Below are 27,824 nucleotides of genomic sequence, written 5' to 3'. Positions count from 1 at the left end.
TAGTCAAAATACTTGCTTTTACTACAGTTTTTAGAAGAAACAAAGGGTACATATTACCTAATAAGAGACTGGAAGACCTACCACTGGCATACTCTAGTTTATTCCAGTCTGATGACTTTATTTAAAACTGATGGCACCTCTGAGTGTCAGTAAATCTAACAACTCTTGCAAGCCTCTGAAGAGCAGCTACCTGTATGGTATGGCCAATATTAGAGCAGAGTGACAGCAGCTCAACTGCTGAACCTGAGAGCATGCCTCTTTGGCTCTCAAATTTACAGACTGAATGATAACAGCGTGGCAACTGGATCCTGGACTCAATAGTAAAAACAAAACAAAAACAGAATTTTGGCCTGCATAGCCAGACAGAAAGTACCTTTTCTTACTACGCAGTTCCTTCCACTTTCAAATGAATGTTCCTTTGTATCACCCAGAACAATGACTAATTCATTTGTAAAACAAAGGTCAGGAGGGAAAATTTAATATGCAATGTAGTGTTTCTATACAGCTCCACATAACTATTCTGGCTACAAGTATCCAAGTTATGCACAGATTAAGATAAAGCAGCAATTTTCAAGGTGCGGTCAATAGATTCCTGGTGTTACAGTGAACACTTAAAACCTATGTATAAGGAATGGCTGCACACCAGGTACCTGGTTATGTCCACAAAGTTTAGATCATGTTTTTAAAAACCCATACAGTCTTTTCCTAGTTATTAACATACAAGCAATTGTTGTGGTAACATTACAAATGATACATAATAATGAAAAGGTCCCTGCAAGGCCTTCAGACATTTAAGAACCCTCCCACTAAGATAAACATTACATCTTACAGCTGGATTACTGCCAGAGGCAGAAAGCTGAGCAGTTACAGAAAAGACTATGGTTAAACAGGGTTGCTAAGGAATACTTCTACATCGTGAAATAAGATAAAACATGGAGAGTAAGAGTTAGATTTAATGATTAAGTTATTAAGGAACCCATCTCTTATACTTCTTTCTCCACCCAGCTCTTCTATTCTTTCTCATAATTAAGGGAGTCATCATACTTCAGTAATAGGTAATATATTTAAACAAAAATATATGCATAGCACAAGGGTAAAAGCAACACTGAAAATACAAATAATTTCATGTAGGAAATAAAAATTATGCATTAGTGGATAAGTGTAAATGGGAATATTTTAGTAGTCGAAATAAATATTTAATAAAAACCACACACCCATAACAAAGTATCAAAACAACAGAACTTAGTATTTGGAAGCACACTATCCACATTTCCTTGTGTTAAACGTTTCTAAAATTCAGTGGCTTAATTATTATCACATTGTTCTAAGCAATCACTGCTTAAATCAATGTTGTGAAAAGTCATGAGACTTAAAATAGTGTTCCAACAATGAAGCCGATTTACTATAAACAAAGAAGAATTTCCCAGACAAAAGAGTCAATCCACAGTCATCCATACAAAGTTGACAAGGACTACTGCATAGCATATTGGTTGCTGTACCAAAAGTGCATTTGTCAGCATTCAATGAACCGGGGAAAGAGTGAAAAAACATGTTTTTTGTTTCTTTCCCCCATATATATACTTTAAAAAACAACCAGATGTTTGATAGCTGAAGAAAAAACACGTTTTCTTTAAAAGTAAAGCATAGACTAAAGGTCTTACAAGCACCATAAGATTTCTATTCGGTAAAACAGTACAAACCATTAGCATTGTAAGTAAAGAACAATTAAAAGGTTATCGTATCATTCCTTATTTAGAACACAATTGAAAATTTTAGTGTGCTGCTGCATCATCCTATGGTCTAACACATACATACAACAACCAGTGGCATTTTACTGACTTTGATAAGCTCTCTAAACAAATAGCACAAAGAAAAATGCTTTTCCACGTAGAGCAAACAAAGGTCTAGAAAGATTTAAACTGTTGATGTGTAAAATGGAAATGTAGAAAACATTAACCCAAACAGATTTTTATGTGGAAAAGCAGCAGTGTCTGGCTTATCCTATCAGTTCACCACTCATTTTTTTCAAGGATTCCTTGAAAGTAACCTTCCTGAATATCCCTGACTTACAATGATTTTTGAGTACTATTTTCTCAATTAAGATTCTGCATTTAAGATTATTCTCAACCCGTTACCCTTTAATCCCCATCCATACCCCACATCATATTTAATTTGTAGTTCTCACATAAAGCATTGTAATGACTTTCACTGCTTGCCAAATGATATGAAGTCAACATTTTTTATATGTCCAAAGCACTGAAACCATCTTCCAGTTGGGCCACATTAAACACCTAAAAATAGTACTCCTCCCGTACTCTTCTGTGACATGATAAAGACTATTCACCATTTAATATACGTTCAATCTCTTCTAGTCTTTTCAAAGCAGCAACTCTCTTTTTCTCAATATCTTTGATTTCTTTTGTAGATTTTTTGGGAGTCTCTTCTTCCATATGGTTTTTCTCTGTTCGTTTCTTATTTTTTGATTGCCCTTTTTTGTTATCAGCTGTCGTTTGGGAGGTTTTCTGCTCATTTTTTACTTCTTTCAAATTTTGAAATGATTTTTTTTTTTCTTCTGCAGCAGTAGTTGCAGTCCCATCTGCCAGAAGCGATGACTGTTCTGTAACACTAAGTGATGCAATTTTACTTCTAACTATGTTCAGATGACGTTGAATATACTCCTCATGAGGTGCCAGAGCTAGAGTTTCAACCAAACATTTTTCTGCTTTTATTAAGTCTCGTTCTTCAAAGTAAACTACACAAAGATTATGTTTTCCTTGTACATTGTTGGGATCCAGTTCCAAAATTTTTTCAAAGCACTGTTTTGCTCCAACTATATCTTTCTTCTGGTTCATAAGGATATCTCCTTTCAAAATGAGACCTTTGGTATGATCAGGATAGTATTTCAGTAGGTCTTCCAGGACAGGCAAAGCCATCAATTCTTTTGATGTCTGAGAATAAAGCAATGCCAAATTGAACAAAGCACTTCGGAAGTTTGGCTGTAACCTTATGGCTTTCTTCATCCATGCCTCTGCCTCCGCATCTTTTTTGTCATCCATTGCCAGCATACCCAAATTGAAGTAGCCATTTGCGTCCTGTGGTTCTTCTTTCACATAATTTAACAGTCTTTGTTTAGCTTCAGGTCTAAGCCGAGCATCACCTAAATGAGAAAAAATGCATTTAGATTTATACTGAAGTATTTTTAGGCCAGGCCAGTAAAATGCTAATTCTTACACAAATTAAAATGTAACTTCTGTGAAAGTTAAAAGGGTTTAAAATATTACTTTTTATTTGTGCAGCGTAACAGCAAAAGTAAATGACATTTACATCCTTTACAGGACAAAACTACTTACAGCTGACTTGTCGCCAAAGTTAGCATCATTATCCTATTATCTGTTAAATTATATTTAGATTCGGTACAACAGATACAAAAGGTGTCTCTACAAGTTTAACAGGGGTTATTTTCATGTATGAGTGAGCAACTGGAATGCAGAGAAGTTGTCAGTTCTGACAAATCACCTCTCATAGAAGCAACCAGAAGACTTCATTTTGTTAAAGACATATTGAAAAGAATACTGATAAGAGATTACATAGGGTGATGTCTGATTTAGCCAGGCTATAATACCTTATCATGTCAAAACAAAATCTGCAACTCATTTTGTTTTGCATCAGATTGTTTAAAAAGTATAAAAATAATCTTGTCTGATAATAGCAGGAATCCTAGCTTGTAGTCTGTGCTACTTTAGTTAATATTTCAGTGAATATATTTTAATAAAGAATTCCAGGCATAGACTTACTGAAGGATGGGGGATTAAGGAGCTGATTTTAACCTCCTCCTTCCACCTTCCTGCCTGTACCTTCTTCTAGTATGGGTTACTCAAAACTAGACAACTAACACTTCTGCTCATTTGAAGCCCCTTGTGCTACTTCAGACAAGAAACGAGGTGTTTCTTGTACTACCTAATTTGGAAAGAGATGAAGAACAAGAACAATCCATTTGGATCAGCTCCAATCAACTCTATTATCTCTTGTTGGGATGGTAAATTACCCCTAAGAAAAAGGGAAACAAACCTTACTTGTCACTTCCTAATTACGTTTTGCGACAGCTTTTGTATGGTGACAGCCATATTTACCCATACAGACAGAAGCTAAACATATAAAATCAAACTCATGAAAATTCAGCTTGAATCATACTAATCAGAAATATTTCAGAGGAAACTGAAAACATTTACATTTCCCAAGACTAGACTTAAAACCCACAGAAGTCGATGATTTTTAATCAATGAGGAAAGGACGAAATCAATATACATGCAAAACATTAGTATTATACATACTTCACTATTTCATTTTATAGGTACAATTTTGAAGAAGAGTTTTGTGTAACACTATTTTTTATATATATAAGATGTTCTATTGTAAAATAGTTTTAAAGGTGCTAATCAGCTATGGTGTATGTACACTTTGCATAAATTCCAAACACTACCAATAAATGACAAAGACAACTATTACAAAAAACAGTTTCTTTGATGCTACAAATTTTCACTTTTCAAAAATAAACCAGTTCATTAAAAAAAGAGGTGATATGCATCCTGTAAATACATAATATTTATTTAAGGAGTAACTAACATACCAGATTCCTGCATTAGCAGGGCTGAGTTGAACAATGCTAATTTATGTGTTGGGTTGAGTTCTAGTGCTCGGTTAAAATTCTTCAGGGCTTCTGTTGGATCTTTCAGTTCAATGTAAACAATTGCCAAGTTGTACCACAGGTCTGCATTGGTTCTGTCTAGTTCTAGAGCTCTAAGGTAAGCTTCCTTAGCTTTCAGAGGCTTGTTCATTTTTAAAAGTAATTCTCCCCTGTTAAAGAATAAATTTAATCTTCAGCAATTTTTATTCATGTAAGTACAAAAATAATTAACATTTTTTCTGCCTTTTTTTTTTTTTTTTTAAAGAAATTAATCTTCCTATAGAAAGGTGATGTGAAATACTAGTAATGGTAGGTTTGTTTTTTTTTTTAAAAAAACACAAGAAAGCACAAGATTTTGATTGTATACCATTCCCCAAAGCTTTCAGCTCTGAGAAGTTTACATACAGATGATGTATAAGCAGAACAAAAGAACCCACATACAGGACTGTTATCAAGGACTCCTGATATTGGCTGTGTGACACTGCAAAAGCTGGAGTCTATACACCTCTGCACATCCCTAAGTCCCAGGAAGAATCACAATTAACAAAACGGTGGACAGAAGCCTCAAAACCCACAGTCATTTAGCCTCCCGTTTATGTGCTTCCCATTTCTTGCTTTTTCTGAACCATTTTCAACAAAAGAATAAAGAAAAACTCCATGATTCGGAGTAATCAGTAGTTTTTTAGTTCAAAACTAAACAAGGAGATTAGAAATCTGAGTTTGTTATTCATAAAGATGTCTAATGGAGGCGTCTTCCTATACAATGTTCAAATACACAGCATATGTGGAAACACTGTTTGAAGTAGGAATGTATAAAAACAAGACTTGTCATAAATAATTTATTATTGCCCCAAATTTTCATCATCTTATTTGAAAGTAAATCAATTCCAGAAGCTAATGCAATTGTATGAACTAAACAGTGTTCACAGCACTGCAAATACCCAAATGTACATTCAAGAATATGTATCTCTAAAATTAGAAAATACCTGCTGATGTAAGCCTGCTTGAAATCTGGCCTCATACTAATTGCTTGTCGATATAATTGATCTGCTTCTTCAAGGCGAGATTCATTTGCTCGAATTAAGTTTGCAAGATTAATATAAACATTCAGGTGGTTAGGAGCAACTCTTGCTGCATACTTTTTACCTGGAATAATCTGCCAGAAAGAATGTATGTACCAAAAAAAAAAAAGAGTAAAAATATGAAAGACAATCAGTACAGAACTACTCTTCAGCCTGCTGCATTTGTTTTAGGGTACTACTGGACAGTCTACAGTCACTTAACAATTATAAACAGCAGCTCTTTCTCCAAGAAAAAAAACATAACATAATATTTTGTCTTCTTTATTCTATGAACACGTGGAACATTACCTTAAATGGGGTACAAAAGTTACCAATTAAGCTCTGTTAGTACTTAACTTGGCTCATGCAAATGGCCATTAACAACCATCCAGATCTTGTAAAACTTTCCACATTCATACAAAGAGTATTTCTTAAAGCCTAAAATGACATTCTATCAGACAATCCTTTTTTTTTTTAAACCTTTCAGCTCAGTGTAAGTACAATTTTACCATCCACTTACACAGCAGATGAAAAATTTACATGAAAGATGAAAATATATGGCATTAAAACCAACGTACTGTCTACCAGAATCTTCATGCTGTTTCATGGTGCAAGCTTTTTAATGTTATACTCAAGGGACTACTGATTTTTCTTGTCAGTCTCATTTTGCCCTTAACATTTGTTACCTTGCCCCAAAAATATTCCTCTTCTTTTAAACAGCTGAAGTAATACTTACTATGTATAAATATAATTTTACAAATGGTAAAGGTAACAGAGGACAGTTTTTTAGAAATATTTTCAAAGATTTTTTTTTGTTGCGGCTGCCAACTGCCTTCTCCGACCTCCAACACTGCATTTCAGACCTCCTGTGGCCTCAGAAACTAATCATTATCAATTAGCTGGACATTAAAGTAAACCCACTGTGATTAGAAACTGTAAGTGCACATTTGCAACTTGCTTATTTTGTATCCTCAATTTGAGCCATAAAAAAATCTAAAACAATATAAAAAGTAACTTAAAATATTTTTTAACAAAGAAGGTCCAAGTTAGCATTTTTTAAAGTGCTATGATTGTATATCACCTTTTCTTTTAAGACATAGTTTGGGGGTGGGGGAGCATATAGCAACATGCAGCTTCAACAAAAAAATAAGAAAGTTGTATCAAGGATGTAAGGTCTGAAAATGTTCCCTCCTATGGTGGTAGTTTCTAATTACCTGTGGCATCAATGATTTAGCAATCATATATGATTCTTCGGCTTCTTTAGTTTTGTTTAAGTTTTTGTAAGTTCTTCCTACATTCATGTGGGCACCAATATCATCTTAACAAAGAAAAGAGTGAAACTTCAAATACTTCATGCACTGAGTATCACAAAAAATATCTATGTTTGAGAGCAGCATTAAATACAGGTACTGCATAAAGACTAGCAAAAAAAACCCACAAAACAATTTAAATTATTTTTCACCCGAATTATGAAGCTAATAATTTAATCGTAAACCAAAAGATGTGTTATAAAGTTACTTGGGATAAGGTCAAAAATTATAGGTAAATTTTCTATGTATATGTCTTTAAGCTCTTGCTATAGTAGAGGCACATGAATTGAAAGTTGTTTACTAGGTTTCTAAAAAGAAAAAGGAAAGGTTGTCCAGTACTACCAAGAAACTCTTTTGCAACAGTATGCAAAAGAGAATAAATGTGCTCTTGGATACATCCTATATATCTTTTTCGTACTCTTCCGTAGTATTAAATAAGAAAATTAAATAATAATAATAATTATACTTCAAAAGGAATTAGAGGTTGGATAATGTTATTTTTGAATGAACTGAAATAATGGCTTTAAATGAAAAGTATATTCATCTTTCTATAGATACATATAGATATATATAGAATTTCTATACATTTTCTAAATTTCCACTGAGGACTTTTTGGGCGAGGAGCTTATTAACTTGTAATACTAACTCATCAATATCACACTGAAAAACTATGTATCACTTAACTGGCCTTGTTTGCTGTTCAGTTGGTAAAAAACAGGTAATTTTTGTTAAGTAAGCTAAGCATCCTGACGTATTAGGAGCAGTGAGAAGCCATTCAGTGGCAGCTAGTCAAAGGTTTTACCTGGTTGCACTTGGGTGGCTTGTATGAAGAATTGCAAAGCTCTTTCAAAATTCTTTTCATTTTCTAAGGCATGCCCCACATTGTTCCATAGTTTTGCGTTGTTCTTATTCACCTAAAAACAACAACAAAAATATATCAATATATAACATATTCAGCTGCATTTGATTTTCTTGCAACTAAATCTTGAAGTTGGAAAAACACAAAACATATGAAAGATCAAGCTGCTATGTATAAAGAACAACAAAACAGCACATACAGAATAATTACATAGAACTTCCTGCTCAACATCCATTTATTTTAGTCATTAGTACCGAAAAATTCTAGGGATTTTAAAATGTAATTATTGGAAAATGGATAGATGGTTGTTCAAACTATTATATCATGCCATATGTACATTTAAAGAAACTATTTTATGCAAACCTTTTGTAGATTTTGTATTCAAACATATTGTGTTTACCTCCAGTTAAGAGAATACATTCAACTGTTTTAACACATTAAGAAAAAATTCTTGTTTCTTGTGCATGAATTCCCATGTGTGCATCACACTGCTTTTAAAGCATTCCCAAAAGCTACTAATTAGATACTGTCAACATAGAAATAAAAGTGGCAAAACAAGCATAATTTCTCTTCACTCTTATCATGCTCTAATGCAGTCAACTTTTTTTAGAACAGCAACACAATTTCCATTATCCCTTTCAAATAAGATACAGTACCTTTAAAGCTGACATAAACAATGTGTATTCTGATTCCCAGTCCCAGTTTCTGTGCAGTGTTTTTAAGGCGTGCGTGAATAGTACCACAGCCAAACAAACCCAAGAAATTTTTCTTAGTACACTATTAAATTAAAAAAAAAATAAATAAAAAATAAAGATTTGTTAAAAGCATGCAAACAATTCTTATTTATACTAAATAAAATATCTCCTATCCTAGGAGGTAAAAAAACTGCAAAACATATTTGTGAATGGTATATTCTAATTTGCCTGAACATTAATTGTAGCAGTACAAAATTTAAAAGGAATCTAATATCTGACTTCAAGTTATTTACCCGCTATTTTTTTTATCACTCTGCAATCTGCTTAATAAAAACAAATGCAATCCACATAATATAATGTGAAACAAAAATGTAGGAAAACTGTACTTTTGGTTTTCAGACCTTATCTGTAATCTTAGACAAAGAACATGATCACTACGTCCAACAGTGAGGTTCTTCAAAACACTGTATAACATGTAATAGCTTACAAAAATGAAACAAGAAAAACTAACATGTCATCCTATCCTTTTATTTAGTATCAGGTGATTCTGCACACATTCTTTACTAAACACATAACCAACCTTTCCCACACTGTAGCATACCTCTTATCAGAGAGGTCTGCTGTGGAGATCACCCAATGCTCCTAAGTAAACACAATGCAATGGTAGTACCTTAGTAGGAGAAAGGTTCAGTGCCTTATATTTTATATATTTTATTTTATATTTGATATTTTATTTAGCTTATATTTTATTTTAAAAGCTACAAATCAGGAGCACAAATCATGCTCTATGGCCAGCTTGTCAGCAACAACCTTCTAGATTTTTTGCATTTTATTTTCTGGAGTTTGAACATCGCTTGGTTTAACTACACCAGATATAAAACAAACTTTAACAGACTGACCATTTGGTCTCTGAATTCAGATCTATATGTGAAAAAACACACTAAAGACCTAGTAGTCTTCCTGCAATTATGAACATGACTTTGTTAAAAAGCTTTAAAAATATCATTCTGAAGCAGACATAGCTATCCACCTTTGCCAGCTATTTCTTGGTTTAGCTGTTCACACCCTGTGTACTCCAGAGGGGTTTAACAGAAAAAACAGAAACTTTTCCCCTCATATACAAAATGCTGCACATGCAGGACTGTGCTTGTTTTTGTTGGTGGTGGTTCTTGTGTTTTGCTTTAAAATAAATTAAAAAGTAGAGCAGCAGAACTGAGAGGAATTCCAACACCATAAAGCAGCTGGTGAGAACTGAGACATGCAATAATCCATATCCCCACCAGGCTCATGAAAAAGCCCCCCCCCCTTTCAATTTTACTAAAGCAAGCAAGGAGCCTATTCCACATAGTGAGACTTTTTAGAGCACTGACTTGCAATATTTTTGTAGTAAGCCACACTGCTGCCTAATTTTCCTCCCTATCTGTCCTCTCCTAGATCCTTGCTTTCTGTCACACTTCTATTTTTGCCACTTCGTAGTGGGATTTGTGATAATACTTTCTCCTCACTCCCACAGGGTATCACCGATTTCTCCTTTTCCAGTGCTGTCAGCTTTGGCAGCACCAGTTAGCACAAGTTATTTTGCAAGGCCTCACTTCTAATGACAGCAGACAACACAGACTGGGATCAGCTGCCTTTCAGTTTGTCCAGATGAGCAGAAGGATGGCACTAGGGTAAAAAGGGTAGAGCATCCAGCTCAGGGAGAAGCATTTACAACGTACAAGACCCTAGAAAACCTAAGGTCCATGCAAAATATGCATTTAGAGCAGAAATCTCAAAGGAGAAATTCTTATCTACATCATTCTTTACTTAAACAAATACTGAACAGTTCTGATGTACATTCTTAGCACTTAAACTCTGAAAATTTTATCAGTAATGAAGATATTTTCACATGCTGTAGACTGATATACATGCATTACAAAAACCTTAGTCAGTCACCTTTGAATGAAGTTCAAATCATATCTAGACAAGATTCTTTTTTTTGCCGAATACTTAAAAATGATTTAAAACAGAAAATACCATGTTTATTTACAAAAGAGAGACTAGGCAGTCCATTTTGTAGTGATGTGTAACAAAAGCTACGTTGCATTCTGAAGTGTTTGGTGTCAAAGGTATTGAAAAATATGTTTTGCAGTGTTTGCATTTAAATGAATCTCCGAATACCCTCAGACTAACAACAACAATTGGAGATGTAGGGGAAGAATCTCAGTATTTAGTATCTTAAGGAGTATTTTTCTTAAGAGGCAAAGGATCAAAGCACTAAGGTATCTCCCCTCTCCATCAGATTTAAAACTCCTCCTGTACTCCTATTCATTCAGTTGCTGTAATAGAAGTCAAAATGCAAAAATATGTAATTTGTGAAACAAAGGTTCTGTAATGTTTACCGTTTTCTTACAATTTGGTTCTCTCTCCAAATACAAGCTCAACCAAATTTTAAACTGATTGCTCCAAAATAATTACAAAAAAAAAAATTCTATTTGGTAAAATGGTTTGACCTAAGATGGCAAACTGCTATCAACTAAAAAATCTTAAGGGCCATGAACTCATAATAAAATTTGATTAATGATGTCACAAAAATTTCAAAGAAATCAGTGATCTTCAGCAAAATATTTTAACCTAAAATACTAGCTTGTATAAATTAAATATATTATCCTTTCACCTCACAACACTGATGCTTCAAAAGACTGTGGCACAGACTGAAAAGATTGAAGTTATCTGTTACAATACTATGGAACTCACTTCACACACAGCACAGCTAAAAGTAACTTCTAGTCTACCTTGTTTGTAGCATTAAGCTAAATCACAACTAATTTTTAAATAATTAAGAGTACTTAATCAGAAGACTAACTCACAATGCTGACCTTCTGACTGCACCCAACATACATATGGGTAAATTTAATTCAAAGTATTTGCTGACATGAAAATGTTTTTTCCTAATAATCTACTTAGTAAATGTCTATCCCCTAAACCAGCACTAAATTCCTGTACAAGAAGAGCAGCCATTGTACTACATTTTCAAAGCAATGCTGCTGATGGTGCATGTCTGTTTATAAATTAAAAAATATCCACTGGTCTCCTAAGTTCCTTGCTGTCATTTGCTCACACCATGGAACTGCCAAACAGTTACTCTTGGTCACCACTCCGCATTCAGTAAGAACTTGATGCAGAACAGGACCTGCAACGTCATACGTTCACACTGGTTAAAGCTCTATTAGGGAAAGCCCGCAGTTATAAATATCCTTGTCTTCTATTAAATTAGGAGAAATGAGTTACAGATAAACTTACTGTACCTTTTATTTGATAATTTCTTCCATCCATGTGCTACTAAAATGCAGAATCCCATGCTAGGAACATATAACACACGTTCTGCTACTACAAATCCAACAGGAAAAAAGAGGTTTGATGCAGGAATGAAGGGTAGCACTATTAAGCAGAGTGCCTAGAAAAGAAACGCAAATTATTTAGTAAGCAAGATTAGGCAGTGACAGACTGTACTCAACAAATTATGAAGCAATTACAAAAGCAAAAAACAAAGTCTGACATACATGGTAGATCTATGTCTTTTTTTTTTTTTTTTTTTTTTAATGTATTAAGATCTGTTTTACATTGAGACCACTATGAGTATGGCAAGTTAGACCCTACAAATGACACTTTCTTATGCAGCCTAGTGTAACTGGCTTTCCATACTACAGAAAAGAGCAGCTGTATGACAGAATGCTAGGATCAAAGGTCAAATTCAAACCAGTGTTTTAATAAGAGCTCCACATACAAAAACACGGCAGACCTAAAACCTTGGAGACTGTCTTTCATAATAATTAACAATTATATGATGTAAACAAATTCATTTTACAATTGATTCTATTTTTAATCTCCGTTACAAATCTGAGTAATAAAAATCAGAAGCAACCACTGAATTAACATCCACGTTTAGATACTATACTACAGGCACCCCAAAATACCGAAAATGACAATGAACTTATCAACTGCCTTATTTGGAGCTCTAAGGTTTCTGACAGACATCTTAACAAAAAGGTGCATGCCTGGGGGAGACATTAAAAGACAGAAAGTCATCTGCTACAAACAAATTGGACGTGACCAATAATTACAAATAAACTATTTCTATTATTAAATAATTAAATAATATTAAATAATTAATTCTAAATATATGGTCTCCAAGTTACAAAATAAAAACAAAACAACCCCCCTACAAAAATATAATATTTATTTGAATATAGTAAAAAGGATTTTTTTTTGAAATTTGATATACAACAGGTTGTCATCATCTGTCTAGGTAAGGAGAACTGTTTTTCATATGTTAAAACAGTCAACACATCCAGTATGAAAGAATCTAGGATTTCACATATAAAAATGCCACACTGATTAAAGGTTATCTCGTTTTTCATGGAGCCAAGAGTATGCACTTGGCGTATGGATCATTAACATGGATCAAGTGGTCCACAGCAATTCATTAAGCTACAGGAAAAATAAATAATTGAGTCTTAAAGAAATTACAAGCATAATACGTAGAGAATATATTGATTACTTGAGGAGAAAATTGTATTTAATGTCATTTCACATTCCTCTACCTTTATCCTTTACATTTTTATAGTATATGCTCCTTACAGAGCACCTCCCAACCTATCTCATCGAGAAGTAAAAATTCCACCATGAAACTTTAATATAGATTTTTGTAATTCACTCTGAAATGAAGGAATCCATCATGCTATCCCCAAGCCAGTCTTCTGTAACACTCTTTCACCCAGTTACAGGAAATGTCTTCATATTTTTTTGGGGGAAGTGAGGGTTACTGTCATTCTGTATTTCACTGTTTCCAGTAGCTAAACACAAGCAATACTACAAAAGTGAATCTACAAAGCAAGTTCCAAGTGTGCTTTACCAAAAAAAGTGCTGTTTTGCAGATCTTTTACTTAAAAGTTATTCACACTAAAGTAAACTTTCAAATGTGTAAGGTTTGTACATATGCTTAAGTGACACCTAATAAAAAGGACTGTCCATGAATCCAAGGTTTTTGGCATGGTTTATTTAGCTCTCTGCACTTTTTTTGATGGCAAAATGTTACACAAGATTTTGCTCAACTTCTTTCGGTCTCTTTGCCTCTCCTGTCTATTGTCCTTCAAATACAATTTCTCAAGTGACAGACTCAAAGTGCCAGTGCAGATAAAAATTTGTTCTCTTCTGTTCATTTGCTCTCTTTATCATGAACTTTCAGTGGGTGCAAAGCTCAGTTGAAAAATAGCCCCGTCAAGGCAACTGAAAAACATAAAAGAGACAGAAACATTCACAGTATGCAGGCAGGAAAAAGCATGTGACAGAACTCTAAAATATGACCGTAAACTATAAAAAGTAAGTGAACTGCTAGATGACCATTCAAAAAGTTCACAAGGAAACACTTGAAAACCTGAGATGCAAGTACAGGACGTACGGAAATAAATACTGAAAAGTTCAGAAGTACTGATGTCTGGGTACTTAAAAATCACTTTAACACTAGTCACTTAAAAATGCAAAAATGCAAAAACTTTCTCTAAGAAGCTTAAGGATACCTGTCTGCTCCTGACATTTGCACAGTAAAAAAACACCAAGTTTAGTGGCTGAGTAGCATGGAGTGCTGTCTCATCATAAACGAGGGCTGAGAAAGGATGGTAAAGCACTCGTTTGGGACACTTAAGTATCAACAGAGATAAAAGGTTTGTATTAAAATTTTGCCAGCCAACAAAGAACTGTCTGACCCAAAAGATTTAATTTAGAAAACAAAAGCCATGATCACAGCCTGATTCGGAAACTTAGGGAAAAGCCAAAGTAATTCTAAATCTGTACTATTCATTGTACTAAACATTTTCAATATTTATATCGTAAATTATTTAAAAAGGTCACTTAGCCTGATAGTCAAGTTTTCTGACTGCTCAAAGGGATAAAGTAAACACAAAATACAAGAGAATTTAATTCTTCATACATTGTTTCTAGGGCACATCCTTCATTAACGTCAAAATAATTGATTATTTCAAGCAGCATAACGACATCAACCTGCCAAAGCATGCATTCTGATTTATAATACACAATCCCATTTTCTGTTAGTTTAATATTGTCAGTTGGTAAAATAAATTGGCTACTTTGAAGAAGCAATTAATCTGTTTTATCCTCTCCCAATTCTGTTATTTCAAAAAGGCAATTTATGAACCTATAGCAAAACTAAAATATGACAAAGTAGAACACAATGTATCCACTTACCTGAGTTATACTTTGTGGAGATGATTTGTATCAAACAGATGCTGGCTGAAAATGGGTCCTTCAACTTTTCCCTCTCTCATTAATGAGTTCACCCTGTGGGATGTCTTGTGGAGAACCGTGGAATGTCTACTGTCACTTGTGGAAGTGGGAGAAGGAATCTATTTTTCTGTCTTGTCCCCCAGCACACACATTCAAATCCACGTCAGCAAATACAGAAAGACATGTTAAGACAAACTTGCAGCCTCCCTTCTCTTTTGCATTTTGGATCCATCTCCTTCGCATTTGATTTGCAAAGTACAAATAAAAATCTTTATTTCTGCAGCAGGTTTGAAGTTGTACTGTTCATGATATCATGAACAAAAATAACTTGAGAGTTTTCCTTTAGTTCAGTCTTCAGCATGAGACCTGAGGGTTTCATGGGGCTAATGTAAGAGCCAAAACATGCTAGAGATTTCTAAAGGCAGAAGCGCTTTACAAAGCCCTTTAAGACTCCTTCAGAGTGATGCTCATTAAGAGTTCAAAATCAGTGTGAACAGTCATGCTCTCAATAATGCTGTGCTGAAAACACAGGTGGCATCTAGGTTTACTAGGCATCTAGGCATACTAGGTGGCATCCATGCAGACAACTAAAATTTGTACCTGGCAGAGAACTAATTTATTTTGACTAGCACAAATTCAGGCTTTTATTGGAAGAACTGAGAACCAAGTGTGGAAAAAAAAAAAAAAAGTTAAAAAAAAAAACAGTATTTCAACATAGTTATCTGGAAAATTGCCATAAACTGTGTAAGTGGGTTTCACTAAACGAAGATTCAATTTCTTCATTTTAAAGATTATACTATGATCTCTCTAACAAGAGAAACTAAGAAGCCCCAGTGAAGAAACTGTTCTCTCCCTCTCTCTCCCATGACACAATATCCTGTCTACATCAAGACATTAATGGTTTACTGGTAGGCAGAAACGGCTTTTGGCCTACAGTGCTGTTGCAAGTTATAACAATTCATTTTCAATATTTTATATTGCATTCTCATCTAACAGATTAGCTTTCAGGCATTTAGATACGTCTGCAAAAAATCCACATCCTACAGAAGGTTATATACACAATAAAGGTATATATGAAACAAAAATAACTTTTGTTCAACAGTGATTACACTGTGTTTAAGCTACACTGTAGATCACAGGTTCAGCTGAATGAACTCAAAAGACCCTTGCTATAAAAACCACTTGGAATAATAAGAAAAAAATGCCCTTGAACAAAAACTAATGTTGAAAACATTAACCCTTTTCTCTTTTGAACTTTATGAGTTAGGAAGTAAAGGAAAGGGTTGGGAAATAAAGTTCAAGAGCAGTCGTGAAAAAGGGTGTACTGCTCCCCATACACATTTCCACTACTTTCAGTACGCTGGATAAAAAATGTTTCAGCTTCTATAAAAAGGAAGATTAAACTACTTATTTATATTTAAGTACTATAGAACTATTTTTTTTAAACACAACGTTTAGTTTTGAAATACATATTGTCCAATAGCATTAAACTGCTTTTCTGGGTATGTCATCTTCCACATTTATTATACAAATAAGCTAAGTTTCTTTTGTTCGTATGCTGTTTCCAAATTAAGGACTAGAAGCTTCACCAGATATAATACAGATCATTTATTTTCATGAATTTTCTAGTGAAACAATCTGCCTTACTCCATGACAAGACAAAAAAAATAAAATGTATTAGTCAGAACTGTAATATTAGGTCTCTTTGAAATGTATCCAAGTTGGTCTGCTGATTAGCAAAGAAATTCATAGCTTTAAATTGTGCATAAATATTCCCACCCATCTGAAACTTCCGTTGGCTAGAGTTATATATTTAAAAAAAACGCATGGTATTTCTGAGGCAAGCTCAGATTTATACTTGTAGATTTGTTGCAGGCATAACTGCACCACTGACTTAATGAGAAACATAGTATCAGTTAATCATTCACCTTGTGATTTTTTTTTCAATAGCCACAATCAAGAAGGTCTTTTTGGATGAAAAACACTAGCTCCTTTCCATTTCCTCCAAAATATCCATTTCAATTTTAAAGTTGTATACTAGTAAAAACCAGGAAGTGATTTCATAGCTGACAAAACGTAGTTTTGCCTTAGCATACAGAAGAGACTACAGACAAGTGCCTTCATTATAAAAGGGGAAAAAGGGGGGGAAACTTACATACCTAAATGCCAAAATATGTCCTTTTATATCAGAAAAAAATCAATTTCCTTGCTAAACATGTAAAATAATTACTGACGTTTAAGTAGAGTTTGAAGGATGGAAATGCATTCTTATCCTCAAATTTAAGTTCTACTGAAAACCCCAGTTTGCTGTCCAAGTTCTGAAAACTTGAGATTGGCTACAATGCAGTTGGAAAATAAATAACAATAGCCATACTTATTCTCATCTCATCTCTTTATCTACATCTCATCCCTGACAGAGTAAACATACTTAACTGCAGTTTAACAGGTTTATGGCTACAATGATTTTTCTCTTTTCTTACGTATTCATTTTAGCCCAAGAGAAGATGCATGACTGGGTTACCACGGACTAGGCATGTGATCAAACATCCTGAGACAGTTATATTCTTGGGGAGAGCGGAACAAAAATGAATATGAAACATGCATCATTCATACCATCAGTACAGTCTTGGAGGAATCCCCGGGATATCGGAGACTGAAGACAACCAAAGATCCCAGAAAGCAAAAGAATATAAGGGTGGCAACATTTCTAACATCTAACAAAGACTCCACGAGTGGAATAGTTCCCATTGTCCAGTCACAGCATAACTCTGAGGGGTTGAGAAGAAGCCAAGCATTTACAGGGAGGAGGTAGTTGAAAGTCAGCTGCCTTGCTGGAGATGGACTTACAGCAGCTGGGTTATCAAACCTAAAGCAAAATAAAGGAGAAAAAGGAGCTTTTAATGAAAACAAGTTATGGTCTTCATTGACTGTATGACCAGATGCAAGTAGTTTTTAGATTCATAGCTAGAACTGCCAATTACAGCCATGTACAATATCCTAATTTTCCTGCATTTGTCAGGAACCACACAATTTGGGAACCACACATAATGATGTATTTTAGCCCAGGACAGAATCTCCTCCAAGATTCTTTAAAGAACTTGTTTGAGATATAATCATCATGTTTCAACAGTGATTTACACTACTCCTCCTGGTGTTGGGTTCAATAGTCCTTGTTATGTTTTTAAAAATTTGCCTGATCTTTCAGGGAAAAACATTTGATTGTTGTATTTTTATATTACTTTACTTTTTAGAACATTAAATTGCAGTTTTTCAGTTCTACCAGTACTCATGTACATTTATCCTCAGGCACTGTATCTGAAGTTAAGCATGCTTTCTGCATAATGCATGTCTAAAACCAAAGAAATTATTCATATGTAGACAAGGAAAAACTTGTTAATGTTCTGAAGTACTCAGCCAAGGTTCAAACATACAGCCAATAAAAAAATACTTCCGTAGTAAAACTTAATTTTGGATTATTAGAGTCAATTAACAACCAAAAGTGTTTTTTTTTTTTTAAATTAATGCATACTCAGATACCTTAGTACATTGGATATTTGTGTCAACACGTACTCAAATATACCAGTTAACAATTTGACAAAAATTGTAGAATTGTACAGCAATTCTACAATAGGGAAATAACTTAGACTCTTCAGGTAATGTATCTTTGGCCATTTTATTCAGACATTGTTAAGCCATATCTTATGTATCAGTATCTGTAAATAAGAGACGTTTTCCTATTACCTTGTAAACACTGGAAGTTGAGACTGGATAACCTGGACTCTGACAACAACAAGCAGCAGTGTACTGAACATTAGTACTATGAGCTTCAACAGCGTTTGGAGCATGGAAAAAGGAATACTGCCCTTCCCTTGAAGAATCTGAACAGCTGTGTCCAACAGCACTGGCAAGGTATACTGCAAAGAAAAAGGTGTTTTTAACAAGTGTATTCATTAACTGAGGTAAATATAAGGTATTTTTTTTTAATCTTGTTTTTCTGTAAATGCATGCTCCAAATAGTTTCTTAATTAGGTTTCATATGCCTGTCCCTAAAGTCCACCATTCTAATAAAAATAATTCTATCTAAGTATTATTGCTAACGCATAGTATAGTGCCAAATTTTCAGACAGATGAAAAAATGTGTACCATCTTCAGACAGAGTTCAAATAATTTATTTTTTATTTTTTTAGAATTATCAGTTGCTTTGAAAACCTGTCTCATGAACAAAATATCAAGGTACAGTAGAAATACAATTTATTTCTTTATTAGCCCAGGGTTTCTATTTTATGTCTCTACTGCAGTAACCCATCTGTCCTTGCCGCATGAACATTATGATCTTGCACGTTATGTACCCTAATTTATTTCCTGTGTGCTGACTTCTTTTCTTATGTCTTCATGTCTTGTGTTACAGATGACTTACTGCTTCACATATACCGTCTGACTAAAATACAGGGATTGATAGGCTTTTGAAAAACAGTCAAACTCAGTTCAAGTCCAAATCTGGATTTTTTCTTTTCAACTCAACTGACTTACATGAACTTTTAAAGGCTTTAATTGAGGATCATATTAAAAGTTACTGGAAGAGAAGTAGTGGTTTGAAGTTCTTCCTTAGAAATCTAGTTTGAAAATTACATTTATTGACTAGGCATATAAGGCCTAGTCAATAATTACAAACATATTCCTTCAAGCACAGAAATGTGATTTTGACTTTTTAGCCTTTAAGTCTGCCTTGGCATATACTTCAGCTTTTACTGTTGTAGCTTTTACAAAATATTCCCTCAAATAATTAAGGAGTGGTAAATTAGAAAGATGATCTTAGTACATGCAACTATACCCCTTTAAATTGCATATGGTTTGACTATTAAAAAGCTAAAAAATATTTCACTGCAGGAAAATTGTCAAACAAAAGCTAATAGGAACTTCTGAATGCTCGAGATGAACCCTATCAGATTAGAAATTAAAAGTATTCTTAGAGAAACAAGTTTCATCAAAGTATTACTTAAATATGGCTACTCCAGAACATCTGGTTATTCATAAGCAAATAATGAAATGTGATTGTAGATCGTATGTTCTCTATTTTTCCTGAAGGATTTAAAAACAACCAACACCCCCTCTTTCTGCACCTCAGACTTCAGTCAAGACTGTTACATGCTAGTCTTTGCAAACCTAAACCAACTAAAACGTTTGGTTTTCATTAAGAGATGTTGACTCTTCATCAAGTAGATTTGGCAGTATCTCTGCACGGTGTGTAAAAGACAACTTAGAAGACATTTGCTTCCCTCCCCATGATCCATGTATTTTAAACACCAACTGAGTCAAAAGAACACCTCAAAACATTAACAGAACTATAGAATTAGCCTAAATTGACGAAGTCAGTGTTGAAATATCATGCTTTCAAGTATTTGATAGCTCTTTAGAGAAATTCAAGAAGAAATCAAATTTAAATTTCAATGACATCTTACCCCTTGTGCAATAAATACTTCATACACACAGCATATCCCCACCACCGTTATTCCTTGCTCTTTACACAATGTTGCAACAGCTACTAGAAACACAGTCACTGCAATTGGAGTCCACACTGCAAATCAAGAAGACACTATTGAAAATGTTTCATCTTACAACACAAAAGCTTAATAAAGGAATTTTACCTAAGAGGTGAAAATTGACTCTATGTCTGAACACGATCTAGAAATGTGCCATTTGGACACACCCTATAAGCCTACTTAATGTGCCATTTGTTATTACAAATTCTCAGTCTTACTCTACAGACATTAATTCACAAGTTAGGAGTTTTAAAACTGCCTCCTCCTCTTAGGAAAGCAAAACCCAATCTTTCCCAACTCACCAGAATACCTTTTCAAATGTATCTTTTAAAGGCAGTCAAAAGTCAAACTGCCTTTGAAAAACAGGCCACTTCCTACATCTGTACTGAAATTCTACAGCTTACTGAGGCATCTCAGCATGTTTCCACTTACTTGCATCAATGAGAGTTACTGCAAGAATCCCCTTGTCATTAGCAAACTCTAGGTTTAACAAAACTGAAAACCTGCTTAAGCATTAAAGAAAATAAAAGGCAATTTATGATTGAGAAGTGCAACTATAGGGGCAATCTTGGGGATGAATTTTTTTTTGTACACACTTGTTGAATAATGTGTATCCACATTACCATTTTAGAGCTCTATTATCCCTGATACAGAAATTAAGTTACGTATATTTGTCAGTCATTTACCTATGGTATTATCTGGCCCTTTAGATTTAGTATATGATAAAAAGGCAGCTAGAAAAAAGATGGATGATAGAAGCTCTGCTCTGCCCACAACTCCAGTTACCTGAAAGAAGAAGAAAAAAACACACAATATTATTCCTTTAGTGATTATTCTAACACAAAACGAGCACATGACCAATATACTAACAGGATATGCATAAACAGTCTGTAAACTAGCAAAAAAGTATAATGAGTAAGACTGCTTTCAGTTCAATCAGTGCTGAAAACAAGACTATGATATCCATAGCACCACCATTAATGAGACAACTCAGAAAAGCTGTATTGTCTTATCTCCAGTAACAGCTGAAATTAGTACTTAAGAATTGGGCAGAAAAATAACTTTCTTAATAATACTTCAAAGAAACTAGTTTTCTTCAATAAAAGCTGTAAGTGAATGCGACAAGGTCCGTCTTACATACAGATCCTGAAGACAGTGGCATACAGAAACTATAGTGGTTATTTTTGTTCACACCTAAATGCAGAAGGTTTTTTTCAGAATCCCCAGTGAAACACAGATTAATTTCTGTGTTTCCATTGTAGAACTTGCATGTTTTCCTCATTCTCCCCTGCTTCCTTTTAAATCTATGCTGCAACCAACAGCCATGGATGAAAGACAGGTCACCGTGTTAATACCTACTGCAGTAGTCACTATTCCTACCTGACCATAGCACCATTTAGGACTGTCTTTCCTCCTAATTTGCCCTCTTCTGTAACGTCTCTAATTGCATCCAGTTTTCTTTTTTTTTTTTTTTTTTTTTTTTGAGTAAACTGGTTGAAAGCGGCATACTAAACCAAGGTAGACAACCATATTTGGCTAAGAAAACCTTACAGCTCACCATGTAATTGTGCTGATGCTGACGTCTGACCCTCAGCCATCCCGACTGTGCTTAAAATTTTTAGTGCTAGGTACATTCTTAGACAAGCATGATTGATCAAGCACAGCATAAAGGGAAAGTAACTCAATATCCAAGGTCACAGTGTTAAAAAAACTATTTAATTCTGATTTTTAAATCATTCTCTGGTGCCTCTGTTGGGATTAACTTAAGTTTAACAAAGGACTCACTGAAAGAGGCACAGATACAAATCATATTCCACAACTGATATGGCATCAGTGACTGTGTTTGCATTTTGGGTAGTACAGAGGCATTTATTTCAAAAATATCTTAAGATTTCTCAGCGGATTCAAATATTCCTGTATCACAAAATGTATCTGTATCACAAAATTATCCTGCATTAAAGCAGATATTAAGGAGAACTTAGATCGCAGGTAAAGCAAATGTGCTGGTATGCTTCCACAGTCCTCAGCCCACAAAAGAGAGGCAATTTCTGGATACAAAGATGACTTTAAAAAAAAGAAAATTCCAGCATTTACAAGGTTAGTTGACATCCCATGAGCTGTCTATGTGGTCAGCATGCCTCTGGACAGAACAGTAGCAAACTAGCATAGACTGAGTGGAACTAGAATGACTGAACTGGAATTCCAGAGACAAGGACAAATGAGACTATGATGCTGTTATTCAACCAGTTTCTTCAAATTTTTTCCCCTCATAAAATGATATATTACCTTCTCAGGAGTCTAGTTTCTCTCTGAAGTCGAGCAGAAAATTTGTCCTCTATTTATCCTGCTCTGTTAGTTTTTTCAGCAGAAATCCATTTATCACCAGGCAGGTAAAAGTTTGAAATTTGTATGTATTGTATCTACTATCTCAAACTCTTTTACAGGGGAGTAATAATAAGTAGGACACTAAACTGAAGGTATTCAATTCAGATACATTTCAAATATCAAAAGAAACAAGTGGTATCATCAAATTCTATGAAAACAAAGAATGAGACCTGTTCTGAAGTTCTTATTAAACTCTGAATAAGTTTGTTGGCACCCAAGTCCAAGCTTCTAAAATATAGCTTTTTATTACCTTGTTTCTTTATGAACATGCCAACTTTCAACTATAAGAAACCCTTCTTGGTTGCTTGTTACATGGAATTCTCCATGCAAACACTTGAAAGGATAGTATGTCTCAAAATCAGAAGGCTTACTTTGAAATATATGGGGAGAAGGAAGAAACATATTTTTACATATCTAACTAAAACAGCAGGGGAATTCAGTTACAACTAACTGCATTTAAACCTCAGTTTTAAGTACAGAATCAAGTTCTAGTAATTGCGTAGGCTTAAAGTGCCCTCATGCGGCTGATATCAAGGATTGCATACACTACCAAATGCTTTTGCTTCATAACTGTACTTCATAACTTTCTAATACAATGCCTTACATAATAAACTTTCATTGAACAATGTTTCACAGGATTTGTACAAATTCTTGATAACTATTGTACAGTACTAGAAGCAGCCACGTTACTGTTATATGGAAACTGACAGTTTAAGCAAGATAAAGAATACTGAAATTCATAGATCACAGAATGAAAGAAGTTATAAATTTATCACTAAGCCACAAACCAGTAATGTAAGGCATTCCTGCAAAGATGCTGTCACATTTGCTACAAACAGACAAAGCCAAACTTTGAAACTTAAAGCACATGTTTTTAAAGAAACAGAAAAATTAGTGAAATTAACAAATAAAACTCATCCTTCCCCCAATATTTTTTTTTTCTGTTTTTGAGCACAAAAGCAAGCAAAAATTCTTAGGCAATTTTTTAGGCAAAATTGCAAATCTCTTGCAATTTTAAACATTATACTACCTTCTTACATAAAAGAAATTAGTAGCTCAGACAGCAGCCAATTATAAGCCTTATGAACTTACTACCCATAAAGATTTGCTCAAAATACATAAATTCAGGCTTCTAAATTGCTACTGAGAGGAATTTCTGTCTTAAGAGAACATGAAACAGTGATTAGAACTCTGGGAGTGTTTCATAGCTGAGAAACACCCCTTAAGAATCAATGGAAAGCTGAGAGACATATGTATTTCTTTTTTCTTATATCATATACTTTCAATTACAGGTTCAAACAAAGACACTAAGTCGCTAGATTGAATGTAGTATAGTAATAACAATCCTAGAAAGAGTCCTGCTGGGATAGATAAAATGACAAAAAGGAGGACAGAACAGACTGTGATTAACTAGAAGAAAGTGTTTAGGAAATAAACTGAATTCATGAAAATAAATTAAGAGATGTTCATAGTACTTATGCAATGCTAGATGGAGCATCCATGCAAGATAAGATAGTCATCATAAAAGTGAAATGTCAGTGACAGAGATTAAAGTTATCAAACAACTAAATGAACATTTCCTTACTTTTCATTAGCTGTACGGAACAACAAACAACTCAGCATTAAAGTCAGACACCTTAACCACTCCTTGCAAACGGCAAAGTAAACGGTACACATAAGAAAAAAAATCACACATTTGGAGTTCCAATACAGAAAGATAAACACAAAATATGACATCTAGGGTTAAAAAACAAACAAACAAAACTTGAACAAGTTTAGCACAACAACTTTACCTACCGCTTCAGTATGTATTGGGTGCACTGCAAAGAGCAAGGATGCAACAACACTACTCCTGTTGTCCAGAAAAAGCTTACAGACCTTGAGGAAGACTACACAAACCACCCCATGAAAGATGAGATTTAGGAAGTGGTAAGAAACTGCATTTAACTCGCTGAACAGGTAGTTTAAACGAAATGTGAGAACTGTGAGTGGCCGGTAAGATTTATGACTCCTCTCCTAAAAGGAAACAGATAAATCAGTCACTACTGTACTATAAAGGTACTTCTACTCCAAAATATCTTTCTAAAGATCTGTGCCTTCAAGATTTCCCTCCACTGTTCTCAGACATATATCTTCAAAATAAAAACCTGAAAATCAGTAATACTAACAAAGCCTAGTGAATTAAATGAAAACTCAATTTCAAGTAAGTTGCTGAAACAAAGAAGTGAGTTATGACTTTTTCCAACTTACGTGTAGTATTGATGTATTATTCAAGTGTTTTGATCAATTTGACATTTCATGTTTTAGATTAATATTCTTAGAAAAACTTTGTGCACTATTATCTACATATTTGCAACATGTCTACCAGTCAATGTGTCTATGTTGCCAGTTACTCCCTTCATAAGCCTTTTTAAAACCTTAACACTTGGGGATTCTGATGGACAAAAAGGTTGGCGTGAGCCAGCAGTGAGTGCTTGCAGCCCAGAAGGCCAAGTGCAGCCTTGGCTGCATCAACAGAGGAGTGGCCAGCAGGTCAAGGGAGGTGATTGTCCCCCTCTGCTCTGCCCTTGTGAGGCTCCACTTGGAGTGCTGCATCCAGGTCTGGAGCCCCCAGCACAACAAAAATGAGAACTTGTTAGAGCAGATCCAGAGGAGGGCCATGAAGACGATCAGACAGCTGGAGCACCTCTCCTATGAAGAAAGGCTGAGAGAGGTGGGGTTGTTCAGCCTGGAGAAGACAAGGCTCTGGGGTGACCTTATTGCAGCCTTTCAATATCTATAAGAAAAATGGAGAGCAACTTTTTGCTCAGGCAGATAACAGCAGGCCAAGGGGGAAATGGTTTTAAACTATAAGAGGGAGATTTAGATTAGATGTTATGAGGAAATTCTTCCCTTAGAGGGTGGTGAGGCACTGGTACAGGTTGCCCAGAGAAGCTGTGGATGCCCCATCCCTGTAGGTCTTTGAGGCCAGGTTGGATGGGGCTTTGGGCAACCTGTTCTAGTGGGTGGCATCCCTGCTTATGGAAGGGGGGTTGGAACTAGATGATCTTTGAGGTCCCTTCCAACCCGAGCTGTTCTATGATTTTATTAGTTTAGGAACTCATATACTCTGGATGAGTACTGAACTAGATGGCATCTGAAAGAATCTGTAAGCTTTTCTTATACATAATTTTCATATAACCATATCCAAGTCTATTTATTTGTAGAGCTAACAATTAGTATCCCACAACGAACTAACTCTGTGTATTACAGACATGAAAAAAAATGAAGATTACAAGGTGGTATGCTTTGATAAGCAAAAAACTCATGACATTTTTTTAATTTGTTCATCGATGGCACCATGTGTGACTTTATATAAATTCTGTAGCCACATTGCTGTTGTATGACATTTAATCAACTGCAGCTTTTCAGATAAAAATGTAGTGACTCAACATAAACCAAAAGCTCTGAATTCACATAAAAGATACTTATTGAAATAAATTCAACGGTTTCAATCCCTATCCTCCAACTCTTAGAGTTGTTGTTTAAGTGAATTATCTTTCCTTCCGGACTAAAATTAGAAATAAATACTATTGTATGTCAACGTCTAGTTTTTCAGGAGGAGAAGGGAAAATAGTAGATTTTTCCAATTTCTGTATTGGAACTAGATAACACACAGAGTCTTGAAGCGTGATATATGATTTTCTTACAAGTTCTTTTACTGAACAAAATAATACATCTGTTCCTGATCTGGCAGTATAAAATACTAACATTACCAAATTTCATCAGAAACAAAGTATTCTATTAAAACCACAGTATGGGGAAAAAAAAAAAAAAAAAAAAGCTGACTGTAATTTTTTCCCCATTCCTCCAAGTGTTCTACAGACAGTTTACCTCAGACATTGGAGTACCCCAGAAGTCATTCTGAAACAGATTTTTTAATGGAGTAGAAGGATGTAAATCTTTGTTGTCCAAAATTGCTGAAACATCATCAAAAACAAAGCCGCAGAAGAGACTGTTCCAGTAGCAGGCTGCCACCACACCAACTATTAGTGCCACTTCCTTCAGGCTTACGTCAGCCATCTTCCCTATGAGCTTTCATGGGCAACAGCTGAAATAAATAGAAAGAAACTTGAATGGTTTTATTGATTAAAAACTGAACTTGATAAATAAAATCAAATTAAGACTTCTGATATAAGATAATGGCACTATGTATCAGTAACAGAGAAAGCTTTCCTCACATCTTATTCATTTTTTAGACAATTAAGTGGTTAAAAGAATTACTTTCATTAAAGAGTTTCACGCCATAAAAAGCCCTCAAAAAGTGGATACTGTCTATTGCATTTCACATTTTACTAATAAAGAAGTGAAACTGAAGATGACTTGTGATGTGATTTGTAGCAGATAGTCATGCAGTTCAAGTGAATGCTACAAATTGGAGAACTGTGAAAATTAAGAGCTCTAGAATCCTGAGTAAATTAACATGCTGACAACTCAGAGAATGAGGTTTTAAAAAGGACCAAAAATGTGTTAATTATTTTAGGTTGAAAGGTGTTTCTCACAAAACCTTTCAAAATTCATTAACAAAAACAATTTTCAAAACATTCCGAAGAACAAACAGGAAACTTGTAGAGCAAGAACAGGTAAAAAAGGATATTACTGATATTAAAAAGTTAAACTTACCATTGAAGCTCACACTTTGCTCTTTTGCATTCTTTGTAAAAGTTCACAAGAAGGTCATTTTTTCCTCAGCTCTGTCCATTGCACTGATGTCAACAAATGTTCATGAGAGTCCCGTCTCAAGAAAAATAGCATGTCAAGAAAACAGCACAAATAAACCTTATATTATTTTACCCTATCTTGTATGAACTTCCAAATCTCTATAAATTATTAAATAGCAATTTTATGACTATTTCATAAATAATACATAGGTGGCCAGGTCAAAAGTTCATGTTACTATGTATCAGGTTGTTTGGAAACAGTTTTGCCCTGGAAGAATAAGCAAGAAGGCAATTACAGTACAAAGGCA

At 34.5% G+C, this 27,824-nt stretch overlaps 1 protein-coding gene across 1 annotated transcript; it reads right to left on the bottom strand.

The window, feature by feature from the left end:
* Nucleotides 1-1,044: 1,044 nt before the first annotated feature.
* Nucleotides 1,045-27,595, bottom strand: TMTC3 (transmembrane O-mannosyltransferase targeting cadherins 3). The gene is made up of 14 exons (XM_084506247.1): nucleotides 27,479-27,595; nucleotides 26,690-26,906; nucleotides 24,614-24,832; nucleotides 21,118-21,217; nucleotides 20,351-20,466; nucleotides 18,633-18,805; nucleotides 17,505-17,757; nucleotides 11,897-12,045; nucleotides 8,571-8,691; nucleotides 7,858-7,969; nucleotides 6,960-7,063; nucleotides 5,671-5,840; nucleotides 4,628-4,854; nucleotides 1,045-3,157 (listed from the first exon to the last, which is right to left on the bottom strand). Exons 2-14 carry the CDS (start codon nucleotides 26,876-26,878, stop codon nucleotides 2,337-2,339), a joined length of 2,754 nt encoding a protein of 917 aa, XP_084362373.1. The 5' UTR covers nucleotides 26,879-26,906; nucleotides 27,479-27,595; the 3' UTR covers nucleotides 1,045-2,336.
* Between the last annotated feature and the right edge of the window lie 229 nt (nucleotides 27,596-27,824).

This window comes from Aythya ferina (assembly GCF_964211825.1).
Source record: "Aythya ferina genome assembly, chromosome: 1".
Classification (NCBI taxonomy): domain Eukaryota; kingdom Metazoa; phylum Chordata; class Aves; order Anseriformes; family Anatidae; genus Aythya; species Aythya ferina.
Note: the sequence above shows the minus strand (reverse complement) of the source record. Positions and strands in the feature narration are given on the sequence as shown.